General features: G+C 38.0%; 1 protein-coding gene across 1 annotated transcript; it reads left to right on the top strand.

Annotated features, from left to right (window-relative positions):
• Positions 1-336: 336 nt before the first annotated feature.
• On the top strand, positions 337-15,025 carry SLC22A16 (solute carrier family 22 member 16). Its single transcript, XM_074150940.1, has 7 exons — positions 337-807; positions 3,688-3,805; positions 5,446-5,995; positions 7,925-8,052; positions 8,446-8,555; positions 9,053-9,152; positions 14,218-15,025. Exons 1-7 carry the CDS (start codon positions 371-373, stop codon positions 14,428-14,430), a joined length of 1,656 nt encoding a protein of 551 aa, XP_074007041.1. The 5' UTR covers positions 337-370; the 3' UTR covers positions 14,431-15,025.
• The last annotated feature ends 2,407 nt before the right edge of the window (positions 15,026-17,432 follow it).

The following is a 17,432-nucleotide window of genomic DNA, read 5'->3' as shown; positions in this document are numbered from 1 at the left end:
GTACTATACGGAGTTGGAGGGTCGAAGGTTGCTTCAAACTAAGTGCTTAAGTTCAGATTTGTTTCTTTCAAATGGTCTCTTTTGTGTATGGCAAAACACACGGCTAAGAGCAGCATTTATTTCCTGACAGTAGATTACTTCTGCTGTGGATCTCTTCTCATCTTTGGTCTCTTGCAGGGCTTAGCCAATATTGAAGCAGCACTATATAACAAACCACTAGACGCTTTAATGATGTCTGCATTTACTGATCCTAGCAAAATAATTATGTTGATTTTTTTTTTCATGTATAAAAGGCTTTTCTTCAGTAAAGTTTTTTCTTTCTCTTTACAGATTTCAAGCGTTTGTTTATTTTGCATCTGTCTTTCAAGCTATGTCATGTGGTATCCATTACTTAGCCTCTGTGTTCATGGCTGTTACTCCTAACTTTGTATGTGGGATCCCTGGGAACGTGAGTAGTGTTCTCTTCTACAACTCTTCTGAATCAAGTCTAGAGGACATCTGGACACTATGGACATCAACAGAAAATTACATTGTAGCCCGGCTGGAAAATGGAGAAATTTGGGAACTTAATCAATGCAGCAGGTCCAAACGAGAAATGAGTTTGGATCTGGCATATGAATACAAAGGCAACAAGTCCATATTTTCTTGTTCTGATGGATTTCTCTATGATGATACAAAATGGAAGAGCACTGTTGTTACGCAGTGGGATCTGGTCTGTGACCGAGAATGGCTTGCAAAATTAATCCAGCCTACATTCATGCTTGGAGTCTTGATTGGAGCAGTGATTTTTGGTGACGTTGCTGACAGGTAAAGTGCCATCCTCTGAAAGTTGTAACTTCAGACTGCAGTAACTCCACGTGTATCTACCTGTTTGTTGTTTTCATTCATTGTGTATTCATAATTAGGTATTCACAATTCAGGAGGTTTGGATATTGTTTTATTCACAGATATGTTTAATTCAGTTTCTTTTTCCGATAGCAAGTACTAATTTTAAACCGTATTTGCAAATCATTTGCTTTTACAATTTTTTTCCTACTTTATATCATCCGTTGCTCTAGGCCTTGAGCCCTCAAATTGCCCTGTGCAGCTAGTATTTACCCTTAGATTAATTTTTTTTTTTTTAATAAGAACAGCAACAGTTAGTAGTAATAGCAACAGTAAAACCTGGGAGTAGATCTCCTCATTTTCCATAAGATTCCTCATGGAAACATAGATATTTATTTGTGGATATGATAAACTGCTGAAGGGCAGGGAAGGTTAAAAATCATGTATTTCAAAATCACAAATTTCCTAACATCTGTCATGAATACAGCTTTGTGGGGCTGATGCAAAGGCTTTGAGGTCTTGGTCAGGCCCCACGTTCTTAAAATAAACACCCATATACCATTATACTATTTTTCCTTGCTGTCCAATTGTAGATTTTTCCTGAATTGTTAGCTTAAACTTTAGTCTCTCAAAGGTTAGTCCAGATGGGACGAAAAATCGTTGTCAGTGAGCTGTGGTGTAGTTTCACGTATTTACTAGCGCATAATACGTTCATGCTGATGAGAAGTGTCAGCCCATGGAGGAACTCAACCCGAGCAGTCCCCTGGTCATGGTGCCACGGCTGTCCTTCAGCCGCTCCCCTCTGATGCTTCCTCCCTGGATGTTATCGCAGATCATGCACTGAAATCCACCATCAGAGCTGGACTCAGAAGCAATAGCAAGATCCAAGATGTACATCTGTATCCTCCTGCTTCTCTTGGTTTTCTCTCTCAACACAAACACACGTATTTCTGCCACAAAAGAATGCTTAGTCATGCCCCCCTATCCATATGAGAGTCAAACACCTAAACTACTTTGTACTTGGTTTTGTCTTGGGCAGTTTATGTACCTGTATTTTGATTTGAAGGCTGGTTCAGTGTTACTTCTCTCTCTATATAGAGGAGCTTGTTGACTAACATCTCTTTTAGGTGGAGGGTGACATTTTATCCCACAGCTAACAGCATAAGCAGAAAAAGGAGACTGGGCGTGTTGTTTTCTGATTATCCTTCACTAGCACAATGCCACGGTGTGACAGTTACAACATGGAAATGCAAAAGAGAGATGATCTTTTTTTTAATTTGGCTTTTAGAACACATGGAATCAATCCTGCCTCCCAAATCAAGGCTTTGTAAAAACGTATTTAATATGAAACCAGAATATAATGCCAACATTTGTTCTGCATCCCTTTAAATCATTCATAGCTTTATTAATTAATACACAGACATGATTTATAAGGTTATAATCATATTGTTCTCATTTCCATTAATTCAAGCCATGGACAGCCAGTTGAGATAATATGCATATTCTGAGCTGCAGATTTGCAACTGTAGATTTTACAGCTGGAAGTTATTACCTTGTGACATGTCCTGGCTGGTGGGAAATAAGTTTGTGGGTTCCTCCCATTCCCAGTTAACAGATTTCCCAACAGAAGAGCTCTGACAGCAGGGACTCACAGGGATCTCTTCTGACAGGCATCAGAGACCAAATGTGCATGGCTCCAGGTCAAGGCTGGAGAAAAATAGGAAGGCGCTGGAAAAAACTATGCCATGCGGCTGTTTGGACTACACCTCCTATTAAAACATCACTTTTCAGGGTTGTTTTAATGTAGTATCAAATACAGAGAAAAAACAACAAACAAGCTCACACCCCTGAAAGTCCCAAAACTCTCTGGCTAAACGTAATATCCACATCTGTGAAAAGCTGTTTGCAGTGTAGTGGGGAATAAGAGGCCAAGACAATATTATCAGGGAAGAAAAATAATTCTGCGCATTTTGTATTACAGAACATTTGTAGAACATTTGTATAATGAATACTGTACAGTGTTATATATCTGCTGCAGATTTGTAGGTTTTTGCCTCAGATGAGCTTCTTGTTGATAGCATGTGCTAACTCGTTTAGGGACAACTGACTCTCCTTGGTATGTTTTCTCCCTGAGATGTGGGAAGAAGCTAAACAAATAGATGTTCCTCTTTGCTAAATGCCCTTCTAGACTGGAAATTACTATGTTGTTGATGAGCAGCCAGTGTCTGACATGAATTTTTTTTTCCTGTTAGTACACTAGCTTCCTGGATTTCTGTGTTTGTACATCCTTGCATGTGTGCTGTGATGTAATCAGAAAATTCAGGGACCTATGCAACTGTCATTTATTAGAGAATTCTACTTTAAATAGCTGGACAAAGATATGTTAACAGAAGCCTTTCATTACTATCCAAGTTGGTTGTTCCTTTGGCAAGAAATAGCATATGTTATCACAGCTAACTATTTTTAGAAATTACAAATTAGACTTTACTTAATATAAAATATCTGAAAAAGCAAGTCTTACCTATTGTCCTCATAAATAAGACAAAGTAAATTTGCAGGTTAGTTATGTAGAAGTTGAACTTGAAACTGGAGATGGGTATATGTAATGCTCACTTCTGCGTGTTTCTTCCAGCCAAGAATTGTGGAATGGAAGTTCTGTCCATAGGAGCTTCCTTTTTCTTGAGTTTAGTTGGAATTACTGCAAAATTAATACAGGTAACTAAACCAGAGTTTCTGTGGTGAGTGAGAGCATTAAGTACAGTATTCCCAGACTCACTTCCAGATGAGCTCTCTGGAGTTGCAGGTGTATTTTAATAGAATGTTTGTGGTTATTCGTACTTTTATTACTGCTGTAATTTGCAGATTGGGAAGACAGCGTGTTATATGGTTCACAAGCGCCGGTCAGTTTATATTTGGCATCGCAGTGGCCTTCACATTTGACTACTACAGTTTCGTCATTGTGCGCTTTCTCCTTGCTATGGTAAGAAAGGATGTTCACCCTGGCTCTTTTTGTGTGTCATTTCCTACCCCTTCTCAGGAAAAACTCCCTTTTGTTATTCTTTCCTCCCCTACTTCATTATTCTAAAGCCCCCTCTGTTGCACTTATTTCAGCAGAGCAGGGAGAGTCTGAATGTTCTTGGACCACAGCACTTTTCCTCTTTGAATTAATAGAAAGCATCTGTATGAAGCAGTGTTTGGTGCTTCCTCCATCCCAACCTCTGCTGGACTGGTAATTAAATACCAAGTGTGAGCAGCAAACTCTGGTTTCTGCATTGCAGCTGCCATTGCATTTCTCCTCATTGTTAGAAATGGAGTGTACTTTTCTTAAAATAACAAATCTCTAATAAGTATGATTTTTATCTCTACCCTTTTGAGTGATGGAGGAGAGATGCACATTTTCTCTTCCATGCATCTCTGGTCTTTTAAACTACATCTCAATAAATAGGTAGATATGTTTTCACACCTGGTTGTATGTACTTAAGGGTATTCCAGTATATGTATTTATGCATATCTGTACACATACTTTTGTATATATGTATGATATATATCTAATATCTATTCAGGTTTTATATATATAGTAACAAATTTTAAATGACAATTTGACATCCCAAAGTACACTATTTGTAGTCTTTCACTATATAATGCATAACGAAATTAGAAAGCTGTCACAAGAAAAATTATGTAAGTTATTTAAAGGAGGTTAGAAATTTGGAAATAATCACATAATTTAATTTATTCCTGCTGACAGTGCATTAGACAAGACAGAACCTTGCACCTGGAGCTCCCTTTGCCCGATTAGAGCTCAGAAGGATTTCCTAGCAGGAAAAACTGCATGGGCATTTCAGCCTTCAGCAGTGAGATCAACAGGAGTCCCTCTGCTGACTCCCTTGGCTGTTGTTGCTGGGGCTGTGGTAGTTTAGAAAAGCAAAAAGCTCTGACCAGACTGATGCTGTAGGTTTTAACTGCCCACTGGGACTGATTTGTGAGATGGAGGTCGAAAGCTCTGGCCCCATGCCAGTGAGATCCAAGCAGCTTTCCTATCAGTTTCAGTGGGGTCAGAGTAAGAGTTTATTAACTGGAATATTTTTAGCCAGAAATTTGATTAATCAAAAAAACATACTGGAATATTTTCTAGTCTAGGTTTTCTAGCTGTGTTTTGAAATGTTTTGAGATACCAAGAGTTTGACTGTTGCTAGAGAAATTGAAATATATATATATTCAATAATATATATATTTTCAATGAAAAAATACTATAATACATAACATGCCAGTAATTGCATTCAGTTAATATGGCTAGATAATGTATGAGAACCTATAAATGAGATTCTTTTCCAACATTGTAAAAATTTGATTTTATAAGATAATTTGCAAGGGTTTGGAAGGTAATTCTCAGTAAATTTACAGTTCCCTGATATGCAGATTATTAATAGTCTACTTAAAAGCCAAGGTCAAGACTTTCAGAAGTGGCAATTACTTCAGGGGACCTCATTTTCTTGAGTGTCCTGTATGCTATGTCATTAAGGGACCTGATTTTTGGAGGTGAACAGCTTAGTGACATCAGAAAATTAGCTCTTTTTCACTCTCACTCTTTTTTTTTTTCTCTCTCTTCTGCCCCCTCAGGTTTCAAGTGGCTATCTGGTTGTGGCTTTTGTTTATGTGACTGAATTTGTTGGCATTAAAGCACGAACCTGGGCTTCTATGCATGTCCATGCTTTTTTTGCTATGGGAGTTATGATCGTGGCACTCGTGGGATTTTTGGTTCGGACCTGGTGGGTCTATCAGATATTTCTCTCCATAGCGACTCTTCCCTTTGTCTTATGCTGCTGGATGCTCCCAGAAACACCTTTTTGGCTCCTGTCAGAGGAAAGATATGAAGATGCACAAAAAGTAATTAACATAATGGCAAGATGGAATAAAGTAAGCACTCCCTGCAAAGTTTCTGAACTGTGCTCAGTCCAACAAGATGATCTAGTAGATGGCGGAATGGGTGACAATGACACGTCCTCAACAAGGAAGCACAACATCTTAGATCTGTTTTGCAATTGGCACATTGCAAGAAGGACCATCACAGTCTGGCTGATCTGGTTCACTGGGAGCTTGGGGTACTATGTCTTCTCCCTCAGTTCCGTCAATCTAGGAGGCAATGAGTATTTAAATCTCTTTCTCATAGGTAAATATTTTTGCACTTTATTCTGTTTATGACAGAACTAGAACATAAAATTTAGGAATGGTTAGAGATTTGGCAGCCAATTTTTAAACTTTGTTCATTCAATTATGAATCTTGTTCAAGAAGTTTCTTGCTAAGACTTCATAAAGTTGACTAACACAGGAGTATCATTCACTCCAAATATCACTGTTTCTGGAAAAGAAAAAGAATCTAGGATTTGTTGGTGTACAAAATTCTTCTCCATCTGTCCTTGTGATTGTAAATCCACATTCTACTTGTCTCCTGTTTGCCCTGCAAGCACATAACAGTGCCACACAAACAACCAGGGAAACACACCAGCAACACAAAATTCACAGGGTTCTGTTAAAGGCACAAACTAGGAAAATGAGTGAAAAAAATTCCTGCTTTAGTCACTTACAGTCACAATATATTGAGTCAGTCTGTGTAGAAAACAGATTTGTAATTCTCAGAGGCAAAAGTAATTTTAGTTTTCTCCAAAGTATATTTTAAATTAATTGTAGTGTTCTTTTAATTCTGTCGGTCTGACTGTAATCTTCCTCTGGTACGTAGGTTGTTTATAAAGGCAGCTCAGTGCATTCAAGGCCTGATCCAAAGTTTGTTAAGATCAGTGGAAATATTCCATTGACTTCAGAAGACTCTAGATCAGGCACGCAGCTCTGACCAGCAAAGAATTAAATCATGCGCTTTGCTTTATGCAACTGAGTGAACTCAGTAAAGTGAATGTGACTGGTCATGTACATAAGCACACAGAAGGACTGGGGCGCTCATAAATTCAGTTTGTGTTGTTGCGTATTATGGCATATTGGTGGTCTGACATGCTGAAGAGTGCATGGTAGAGTTGCACAGAAACAAAGATGTTATGATGGAGTACAGTGCATAAACCACCGTATCCACCTCCTTCAAAAGTATTTTTGGAGACAAATACACACTGAATAATTGCAGCCTGCTTTTACCAGCAGAGGCCCCAAAGATTATTTCCTGATATTATAAGTGTATTGACATACTATAAGTGCTTAGTAAAGGAATGCAGCCTGTTTGTTCAGGGCTGTATCTTATGCTCTTCCTCAGTCTTACATTGGACATTGTAGCATTCTTCATGAGCAAGTTGGCTTAAAACCTGTCTGAACTGGCTTAGGCTCAGAATAATTTGTCTAGGGGCAAATCATGTTTACACAGGGTTTGTGAACAGTCCCAGGCAAACACTAGTTCCTTTAGCGCTGTACAAGTTTTTCTCTAGAAAGAGACATTAGGAAGAGGCAATCTGAGTAAGAGTGGGATATTGTAAGCAGCTGCCCTCTTTTTAATGGAGAGGAGAGGGAAAGCTGGAACCCCACTCTCTGTATTTGTGGAACTGACTCAGAAAACTGGACCTGGAGAGACCTTGCTCACCTTTTACATTGGGGTGATTTGGGGCTGAAGCTGGGGGAGGCACCTGTGGCTCCAGTTCTGGGTCCAAGCGGAAGCTGGCAAATCCTGAGAGGTGTGTTGGTGTGACACCACCAGTATGTCTTGTGGGCACACTTAAGCTGTGGATGTGAAAATAGCTGAAGCAGAAGAGCAGCAAATGGCAAGCTTTCACTCACAAGTGCCGGTGTCATAAAAGCAGAACCATGGCCTTGCTGTTTTCTGTAATTTTCCACCCCAAAGGGAACTGGAGTGGCTCTGCACTGTGAAACCTCTCTCCCTCATCCTTCTCCATCTCCCACTACCTTATTTTAGGCCATGTTTTCTGCCTTCTGTTGCCATTTCTGTTACCATTTCTGTTACCAAATGAAGTAAGCCAACACACTGGTTATCTCTAGATTTGGCTTATTTAATGCCCTCTAGATTAAATGAATCCCCATAAAGGGGAAGTTAGAGTTATAACATGAATATGTGTAATCATGACTTAAAATAATTTCATACTGACAGGTGCTGTGGAGTTGCCTTGCTATATCATTGCTTGCATTGGGATGGACAAACTGGGAAGGAGAAACACACTCATTCCGTTCCTTATTTTAAGTGCACTGATCTGTGTTTTAATTATGTTCATACCTCAGGTTAGTCACGTACCGTTGAAAGTGTTCCTATAGTAGAAATTAATTTTAAAGGCTCTTAAGTCTGTAGATGCAGCTGCTCTTTCTAAATCATATAGTTGATTAAAGGCTGTTTTTAAAATACGGCTGCCAATCTAAGATAGATTTCTGTGTTTTCAGTGCAAGTTTCACAGTTTCATTGCTGGAGTCACATATAAAATGTTCCCAGGGCTTCAGTGAATCAGGACTGATAAAAAGTTATATGGACACTAGTTACTTATTGAGACTGATTTTAAAAAGCAAGCAATAAGAATTGCTTATTATTTATAGAAGGGTCACAAATTTTGAAGGATTTAAATTAAGTTTGGAACAGTGTTATTTTCTGGCAATTTATTTATTTGTGCTCTCTTTCAATAGGATTTCAATATATTAATTATCTTAGCAAATATGGCTGGAAAATTTTCAATAGGTGTGGCATTTGGCCTTATATATCTCTACACAGCAGAACTGTACCCAACAATTGTACGGTAAGAACTTTCACCAGTCATATATTTTTCATTATTTTGCTGTTATTTTCTTTTCTTTTTTATGCTCTTGGGCCAGATCCAGCAGCTCTGGACATTAGTGGCAGTGGTTTGAAAGTCTTGGGATGGGATAAGTTCCTCCGCTGCTTCAGAATTTAGTATTTGGCTGTATAATAAATTTTTATTTGTTTTTCAGTTCCATGTGCATACTTTGGTTTCATTGAATAACTAGAAGCACACTTGATACTTTCTTAAACAGGACTTAAAATTCCTGGTTGTTCATCCTGTGGTCTCTGCTGAATTATTGTTGCATTTTTAATCTTAATTACAGAAGCAGCTGAATTTCACAACAATATAAATTTACACTTGTGTAACAATTGCTTCCTAGTACCATTGCATAAAGGCATGTATCATCCTACTGATGTTTTGAGTGTCTGTGCATTTCTAATTGTTTGCTTTATCTGCCGGAATTCTTATCAGAGTCTTTGTTTTACGTGTAGATCGCTTGCTGTTGGAAGCGGAAGCATGATGTGCCGTGTAGGAAGTGTGGTTGCTCCTTTCTGTGTATATCTGAGAAGCGTTTGGATTTTCATGCCACTTGTAAGTATTTATTTCAATGGTGAATGTTTCTGGTTTTGAAAAGGCTTATGAGTCACTTGTTTTCTCAGGAACCAAACACTGAACTTTTATTTTGAAAAGGAAATTGAATGAACCATTCTTGTTCTAAATTTTAAGTCTCAAAGTAACTTCATGTTGTTAAAAATTCAAAGCTAAAGCAGAGGGAGACTTTGAGTCACTGAAATCTTCTGAAAAGTTTTTACGATGGAAAATATAAACATACATATGCTCTGAATCCTAGTATAAAATTGATAAAAACATTTCCCATAAAAAAATACTTCATTTACCATGTAGCATTCAGGAAGTGTCTTAATCCATACTTCTTTACTCTGCAGGCCTAGCAGTTCTTGACCATGCTCATGATTTACTCTTACCTTTTTTCAAAGGCATAGTTCTTCCATTCTTGGAATTCCCTATGGGTGATCGGTTTTTCTTAATATTATTCCTCAGTCTTTTCCATGGCTTCCCTAGGACATTGCATCTTTGGAATAGCCTTCCAAAGGATCAAGAATGTCTTATGCTTACTATACTTCACCTTCACAGCTGTGCCAAAGCTCCTTTTGTGCATTTTTCTTTTACAAGAATGAAACAAAAAACAATTCATGAGATAGAAAAAGAGAAGAAAATGGTATCTTGATGAGGTTCACGGTGACAAGCAACGGGACCTTGGTTGGATGCATTAAGCACATCCTACTTGTATGTGACTCCAGATCATGCTACCATTAGGTTTTGTCTTCTACCTCCAGTTGCCCCAAGAAAACAGAGGTGGGACCACTCCTTCATGGACTTTGGGCATTTTGTCCAAAGTCCAAAATGTCCAAAACCATTTTGGACAAAATATTTATGTATTTCCTGCTCACAAATGAATCACATTTCTTCATAACATTTATGTTATGAGGCATTTGCTGCTTAGAAATCCTGCAGTTATTCAATCCCTTTTTTACTCCTGAAGGATAGTTTATGCCCGCACATTTAAAAACAGAAGGAATTACGAAGTTTATATTAAAGCTTTAAGAAGGGCTTATTAATGATTTTAAAATAGTTTGAGTACTTTCAAAAACCCTGAGAATTCACTTTGACTAGCACACCAATGTTATGTGTAGATTACACATGTCAGAAGGTGCAAATGTAATGGAATGTGCCTTTCACCTAGATTCTTACTCTAGTTTTGTCTACCAAGTTGGAATTCCCTCAAAAAGTGGCATTGTGTCCTTTTGAGTTCGCAACTATAAATTCTTCAATTATAGATGCTAGAGATCGGTTTCAGAGAATTCTTGGGAACTTTTTTCATTATTTAAATTAATTAATTTCAGTTGTTTTGGATGAAAGTTAAGAGGATGAAGCAGACCACAAATTAATTTATTCCCTCAAGCTCCTAAAAAATGTTTTCTTTCTTAATAATGGCCCCATACAAACCAAGATATCATCCCAGAAAAGACGGGGAAACATTTGCACAACAGAGTGGTCGTGGGAAAGCATTCTTTTTCTCTTGTCAGTGTTTTGCCTTTACTGGCTGAGATAAGCTTTATCTGTGCAGAAGTGCTGCAGTTAAACCACAGATGGGGAATGCTCAAACATGCTGGAGAGCAGTGTCGATGGCAGTATAAACAGGAATTATTTCAGCTATGAGCAACTCTCAGTGTACAAAAAGTATCCAGAGTATTTGTGGAGTTGTGTAGTAGTTCACAGTGAATATATTTTCATTATTAGTTCCTATTATAAAACATTTGTCAGTTTATTAAATAGGCTTGCCTTGAGTTGGAGCGTAGCGTGCCAAGTCTCAGGTAACGTAAGTGTTTTGGAATGGAAATGAAATGAAACAGATTACATTTGTAAGTAAACTGATATACATCATGTTGACCTATTGTATACAGCAGACGTTGTCAATTAGTTACTACTGCTATTTGTTTGACAGTCTGCCTCATGTACAGTTATGCCACCTGTGATTAATGCCTCTCATTTGAATGCCTACAAATCTCAAATAACTTGCCAAGTATGTTTTTCATGTGACAACTTTCTAGAAAACTTGCAGTAAAGCAACTACTCCATGTATAACCAACTTCTGTTTCTCAGCTGCTAAGAATTATGTCACAGTAGCCCTTTAACAGACTTGATTTTTCTCTCAGATAAACCATAAATTATAAATTAAAAAAAACAACAAACCTTCACTAAGGTTGGTAAAGTTAAATGAAAAGCAAATCCTATGTCTAATACTAGTGGATGGATTTTCAGGACAAAATTTAATCTTTTTTTGTTGAAGTAGGAATTTTGTAAATAAGTTCACATTTTAAATTGGTTCAGAGCCATCAGATGTGGATATAAATATAAATAGCAGACTAATCATTTGTTCTCAGAAGTAAAAGTATTATTTTATATGGATATTTAATTCAAATTATCTTTTATTCTAGACTGAATATATTAAGTCCTGGTCTTAGACCACTGTGAAATTAAAATTGTTGCTCCAGGTAGGGAGGAAGACATATGAAAAATGGCGGTAAATCTATTTTTGAAGCTATTTATGGTAGCTGTGAGAAGCTGCTGGCTGTACTGAGGTGTTGAGAATACTTTGAGAGTTTGACTAAGCAGAAAGTCAGATTTCAAATTAAGACCCTGAGAAAGCAATTAATTTAAGCAGGTACTCCTGTCAAATTAACTTCAATGGAGCTTAAACACACCTAAATAATTTATTTGCTCAATAGTACACTTTAATCCATAAGTATTTAACTCGCTGTCTATATCAGAAGAACATTTTCTGATGCTGAATTATATACGTGAAACAGTACACACAAAATGTACACATTTGTTATGAGCAAGAAAAGAGCTAAATTATGTCAGAAGTATTATGAAGAAATATGCCAGGATAAGACTGCAAAAGACTTGCAAAAGACTAAGTGTGAGTAACTTCATTGATAAGTGTGGTTACTGCCCCCAAGAAGGTAGATGACATCTGAGAAGTCCTTTTGTTAATATACTGTGACTTAATTGTTTCATATTCTGTCTTTCATTGGAAATACTGGAAAATGCATTGTAGGGTTAGGGAGAAGGGAGACACGCTGAGTTAGTTGGCATGCAGCAGCTTTCACACTGAAAAAAAGAACACTAACGTGATGGAATAGAGTTAAGAGAGCTGAGATGAAAAGGCAGGAAAGATGGTGGTGTGTATGCTGACAGAATAGTGAGAGTCCACAGGGGAATGAGAGGTAGGTTTATGAGGAAGGAAAACATGAGAAGAATGAAAAGTGTCTAAAAGACTAACTGAAAGGAGGAGACACACATAGTCAAAGCACACAATGTTGCTTTAACCTTCTGTTCTCTAGGGCATCAGTAGTGACCCTGGTCTCATGAACTCCAAGTGTACGGGTATCCATAAGGTTCAATACCCTTAAGAGCCCTCATTATCCTCAAACTTATGACAACCTAAAGGACATGCATGAGACAGGTTACTGTGGAATAGCTGCCATGTGTCAATTCACCCTGTCTTACCATGGCAGAAAACGTTTTAATAGAGAAGAGTTTTAACAGTCAGAGGTGAGGCTTTATTATTTTGGAATATATCTTTAAATATCACTCCTGCCACATATATATGTCTACAAGGATTTCCCTCAGTTTGTCACTCAGCGCCATTTCCTCTGGTCCTGTTCCTGCTAGGAATTTTTTAAATTTTTCATGGTAAGAACAAGACTATTTTATTTTCACTGTAGTTTGTAGTATTCAACAGTATTTTGCTTAATTTTTTGTCAGCGTCTATATTTAATGCAAGTGCAAAAAGAGGAGTGTATGCAACAGTGTGAATTCTGCTTCTCAAAAGAGTGCTTGAGACAGGCTGTCCTCTTCTTTTGGAAGTGGGGAGGGATGGGGGCAAAAGCGGCACGGTGCATTTGCATGAAAATAGCAATGGAGAAAGCACCTTTCCGATTTAAGGAGAAAGTCTGGCTTAGCTGCAGGTGGTAGCTGGCCAGTTCTTGTCTCAACCTCTGTGTGAGAGACATAGGTACAGTGACTCCAAATGCTCTCTCTCACACTTGGAAAGAAAGCATTGAACAAACAGGACAGACCTGAGAATCAGCAGAGGGCAAGATAAGGATAATACAGCATCAAAGTGCACAGTCATAAAATGGAAAAATACTGAGGCCACGCGTGATGTATGCTGTGGAAGCACTTCTATCAAGAGAGATTTGGGTCATTTATAACCTGGCTTTGGAAGAATGTCAGGGTTTTAATGCTGTTCTGTACTTCAAAGGAGGAAAGTGTGAATTGTTCTCATTGAACAAGGCATGAAAATGGAGGGAAGGAAAAGATACTCCTGGAGCATGTGTGTGCTTCTGAATCTACCACACATGATCCTGATCGTCGCAGCACTCATGCTGATTGTTATGGAACTGTGTACACCATGTACAAACTGAAGATGTGATCCTACCACAAATGTCAGTAGATGTCTGCAGCTCTGAAAGATCCTTGAAACTGTAGTTTGGCAAAGTAATCCTGTTGAGACCTAGATTCATTATCTGCTGAGGTGATCTCCTGAGCAGGGATGTGCATTTCTGTGGCTCCAGGCCAGCAACGATCCATACTGAGAAATTCTGATCTGTGTCTGCAGGAGGAACAGTCACAGCGATACAGGGGGAATAGGTTCAGGAGTTAGAGAGCAAACTGAGATCAGAGGTGGCAGGGAAATTGTAGCTCTATGAACATGCATGTAAAAATGCATGCAATCCTAGAATCAGTTCTTAAATACATACCTGAAAGTAGAAATACCAAATGAGGATATATCTATTGTTTTCTCAAACAGAATTGTTCCTGCTTGCACTGCATTCATCCCGAGTGGAACAAAACACTTCAATTACTCTTCGTTAGTTCTGCTGCATAATCTTTCATTTATGCAACAAAAAAGGCAGATCTTTTATATAGTCAACATTTAAGACTTACGATCTTTGCTTTACATTATAGTTCCTTGTGCTTTATTTTAAATGTATGTTCAAGCAAGATCAAAGATATGCATAACTTGAAAGACATTTCTACCTTTACAGCTACTGTTTATTTCTTCTAGTTGCTTGTTGGAATCATGGCTCTTCTGAGTGGAATATTAACAATAATGCTTCCAGAAACACTGGGAAAACCATTGACTAATACTTTGGTGGAAGCTACAGAAATTGGAAGAAACAAGACAAGCTGTTCAGGAAAGACTCCTCCAGCACACAGTGATGCGGCATTAGAAAAGATAGAGATGTTTGGTCAAGAAACAGTCAGCACTGAAAAATAAAGCAACAGCAAAATGGCTGTTCCCAATTTTAATCATCATATAATTTATAAGATATTTTTATTCAAGAAATTTGACCATTCTATAGTATCTGTGCCTTTTAATTTGTATCCAGTCTTGACTTTTCAACAGAACAAATATAAAAACCCGTTTCCACATGACTGAGGTACTGCAGAAAATTTGACAGGATTCTAGATCCTTTAGAAAACTTGTCTGACTTGCTGTGGCCATTTGGAATGATTACTCTAAATGTTGGAACCTATCTGATTACATAGATGTAAAAATATGCCAATTCTTTGCTTCACATTTTCTGCAGTTAGATTTGTAGACCCAACCACAAAGTGCCTTGTCTGCTCCCAACCCGTTGCAGCTGACTGTTACAGGCTTGAGACTTCAAAACATGGTAAACTCGAACAGGTATAATGCAAGAGAAGCCCTAACTTTGCATCAAGTCATATCAATATTTTCAAAGTCAAACTAATTTATTCTCTTTTTTTTTTCTGATTTTCTACTAGAAAAGGTGCCATTGCTAACAAAGGAAAGTATTCTGTGGAACTGCTTCTGACTGAAAAAATAATACTAAGTTTGCAAAATGTGCAAATAGTTTGTGTCCTCTTCATTCTGTTGAATGGCAAATGTATTTTTATTAGTGGTTTAGAAAAAAATGTTCGCTGGATCTACTGTTGTCTTAGTAAGTTCTTTTTAGTTTGGGTAAACCAAAATGTCTGATGTCTTTGAAAGTCACATTCATTCCAGACCATTATTTCAGTGCTCCCCTTCTCAATTATTTCAGCTCAGATCTATCATCAGATTCTTCATAACTTTCAAGAGCTACACCAGCAACTTTGCCAAATGCCTCCATCTCAGGCCTCAGTGGAGCAGAATAACTCACAAATGGGCTCTCTGCACAGAGGTGGACTTAGTTGTTAATGAATGATTAGTAGGCATTGTATCTACACACCATTTTTCTCACAGATCAGCTTTCTGCAGCTCATTTTTAACTTATACCACACAAAATCAATTTAAAAAAATATAATTTAAAAAATAGTAGCTGGAGAACACTGATCAATAGAAGAGTTACCAGTTATTCCAGTCGGTTTAGTCAAAGTGTCTATAAATGTCCCACTATTGTCACACCTCGTGTGTAGCAATCGTACCTTATGACTGTGGACCACAGAAAACTGATAGTAACGCATCATACTGGCTGCTATTTTTATGACTTTCTGTCCCACCTCCCCTTTTTCAGTCTACCTCCACGCCTGGGGGTTTCTTCCTTGCCTGAGGATCTGTACCCTCTTCTCTCGGCCACCCTTAGTTTGAAGGGGGTGGCACATTAAGCTTCTGTGTGTTGGGATTCTGACACTCCCTCTTTTGCTTGGGCTGCGGGAACCCTGTCAGCCCTGGTTTGAAATCAGAGTTCTTCTCATCTTAGGCACCTGTTCTCATGGTAGCTGGTACAATCTCATCAAAACAAGTCTTCCCTTATTTACTTCTTTGCCATGTACCCCAAAATAAGACATCTATATTACTGTAGATAAATATTCTATATACTGTGGAGTTTAATGGTCACATTTTTCAATTATATCTGCACAGTCATTAGTCTCAATGACTTCTGAAATCAGAATAATGGTTTATATCCCCTTATAAAAGACTTTTTCTTCACTGTGCTGTCCTAGAGTGTCAAGTAGCATTTTGGTCCTCGTATTAGGACAAAATCATATCCTACATGAGGACTAACATGCTTCAAAGCCAAGCAAAATCAGTAAGTTTAGGTTCAGGGAGTTTCTGTGTGGTAATTACACGGAGAGCTGAAAGGGATCTTTATGCTCCCTTCAATTCTGTGGGTGTTCCAGTATTTGCAGAGAAAACCTCCGAAGAGAACTGCATAGAATACGATGGCTTCTGACCAGAAATATTAGTTCAGCAAAAGCATGTGCTTAACCTTACCCATGTGAGTAATCCCATCATTATTCAGAGAACGACTTGAATACATACTTTGATGACTGAAGATAGGATGACTCACATGCTGTGGCTTTTTATTTTGCTGAAGGCCAGACCTGGTATTCTTCCACTGCTTTCAGATCCTCCTCCACTTCCCAGAGCAGAACAACTCTCCTTATCTGCAAGATCTATTGCCAAACCCCGCAAGCCCTGCCTTAAACAGGGGTTTAACCATGCTAAAAAAGAAAATGTCATGCAATAGACCTAATAAGGAATTAAACTGGTACTGTCTGACATTGCAACCACATACCTCCCCCAGAGCTCCAAGTAATTGCATTATTTTGGGGTTCTTTCACACCGATACTCCCTCTTTTATTAGTACAAGGTTCTGTCTTAAACTCCGTAGTCTTGAGTGCTGGGGGACGGTACAGTCTAACAAGATACTAAAGAACAATTAGAATTATTTTTTCTACTTTCTTACCTGCCAAATAACTGATTTGGGGGTTATCCTGCTAAGAACAGTCAATGCACGTTATGCGTTGCTTTGACTTGAGAGATTCAGGACCTGGTCATCTGTAATTGGTATACATAAGGTAAAGAAAAAAAAAAGAAAAAAGCAAAAACTTAAACGCACAATGATAGTGTGCAGTCCTTACAGGCTCAAACTTAATGATGATTCGAAAACACAATGTAGCTTAATGGCTTTTAATCCTGAAAGTCAGTTCCTTCTGTCACTGAAGTCAGTTGGTATTTGGTCTTTGATCCAAGTGAGACCTGAATTTCCTTGAATGAACGATGTTACCTTTTTTTCCTGGAAATAAAAAGTTTACTGACCTACAGGTACACCTTTTGTGATCTTATTCGTGAATAGCTTAGAGGATTCCTTGGGGTATCCTGTTCTTTAACCTGAGGAAACATATTACTGTAAAAAAGGAAATAGCATGTCTCCATATGTATCTAGCATTTCTGTTTGCTTGTTTTTTCCATGTGGACAAAAATATGTTTAACACTAGTCATACATTATAAACATAGCATAGACAGGGTAAGTTGATTGCTTTCTCTTA

The sequence above is a fragment of the Numenius arquata genome, chromosome 7 (assembly GCF_964106895.1).
Source record: "Numenius arquata chromosome 7, bNumArq3.hap1.1, whole genome shotgun sequence".
NCBI classification, from domain to species: Eukaryota; Metazoa; Chordata; class Aves; order Charadriiformes; family Scolopacidae; genus Numenius; species Numenius arquata.
Note: the sequence above shows the minus strand (reverse complement) of the source record. Positions and strands in the feature narration are given on the sequence as shown.

What these genes read in the sequence shown, in the direction of transcription:
- SLC22A16 (XM_074150940.1), top strand. Translation starts at nt 371, where the DNA reads ATGTCATGTGGTATCCATTACTTAGCCTCTGTGTTCATGGCTGTTACT. An exon ending in TTTAAATCTCTTTCTCATAG is followed by an intron (nt 5,996 to 7,924) that starts GTAAATATTTTT and finishes TCATACTGACAG; the next exon opens with GTGCTGTGGAGTTGCCTTGC. An exon ending in CTGTACCCAACAATTGTACG is followed by an intron (nt 8,556 to 9,052) that starts GTAAGAACTTTC and finishes TTTTACGTGTAG; the next exon opens with ATCGCTTGCTGTTGGAAGCG.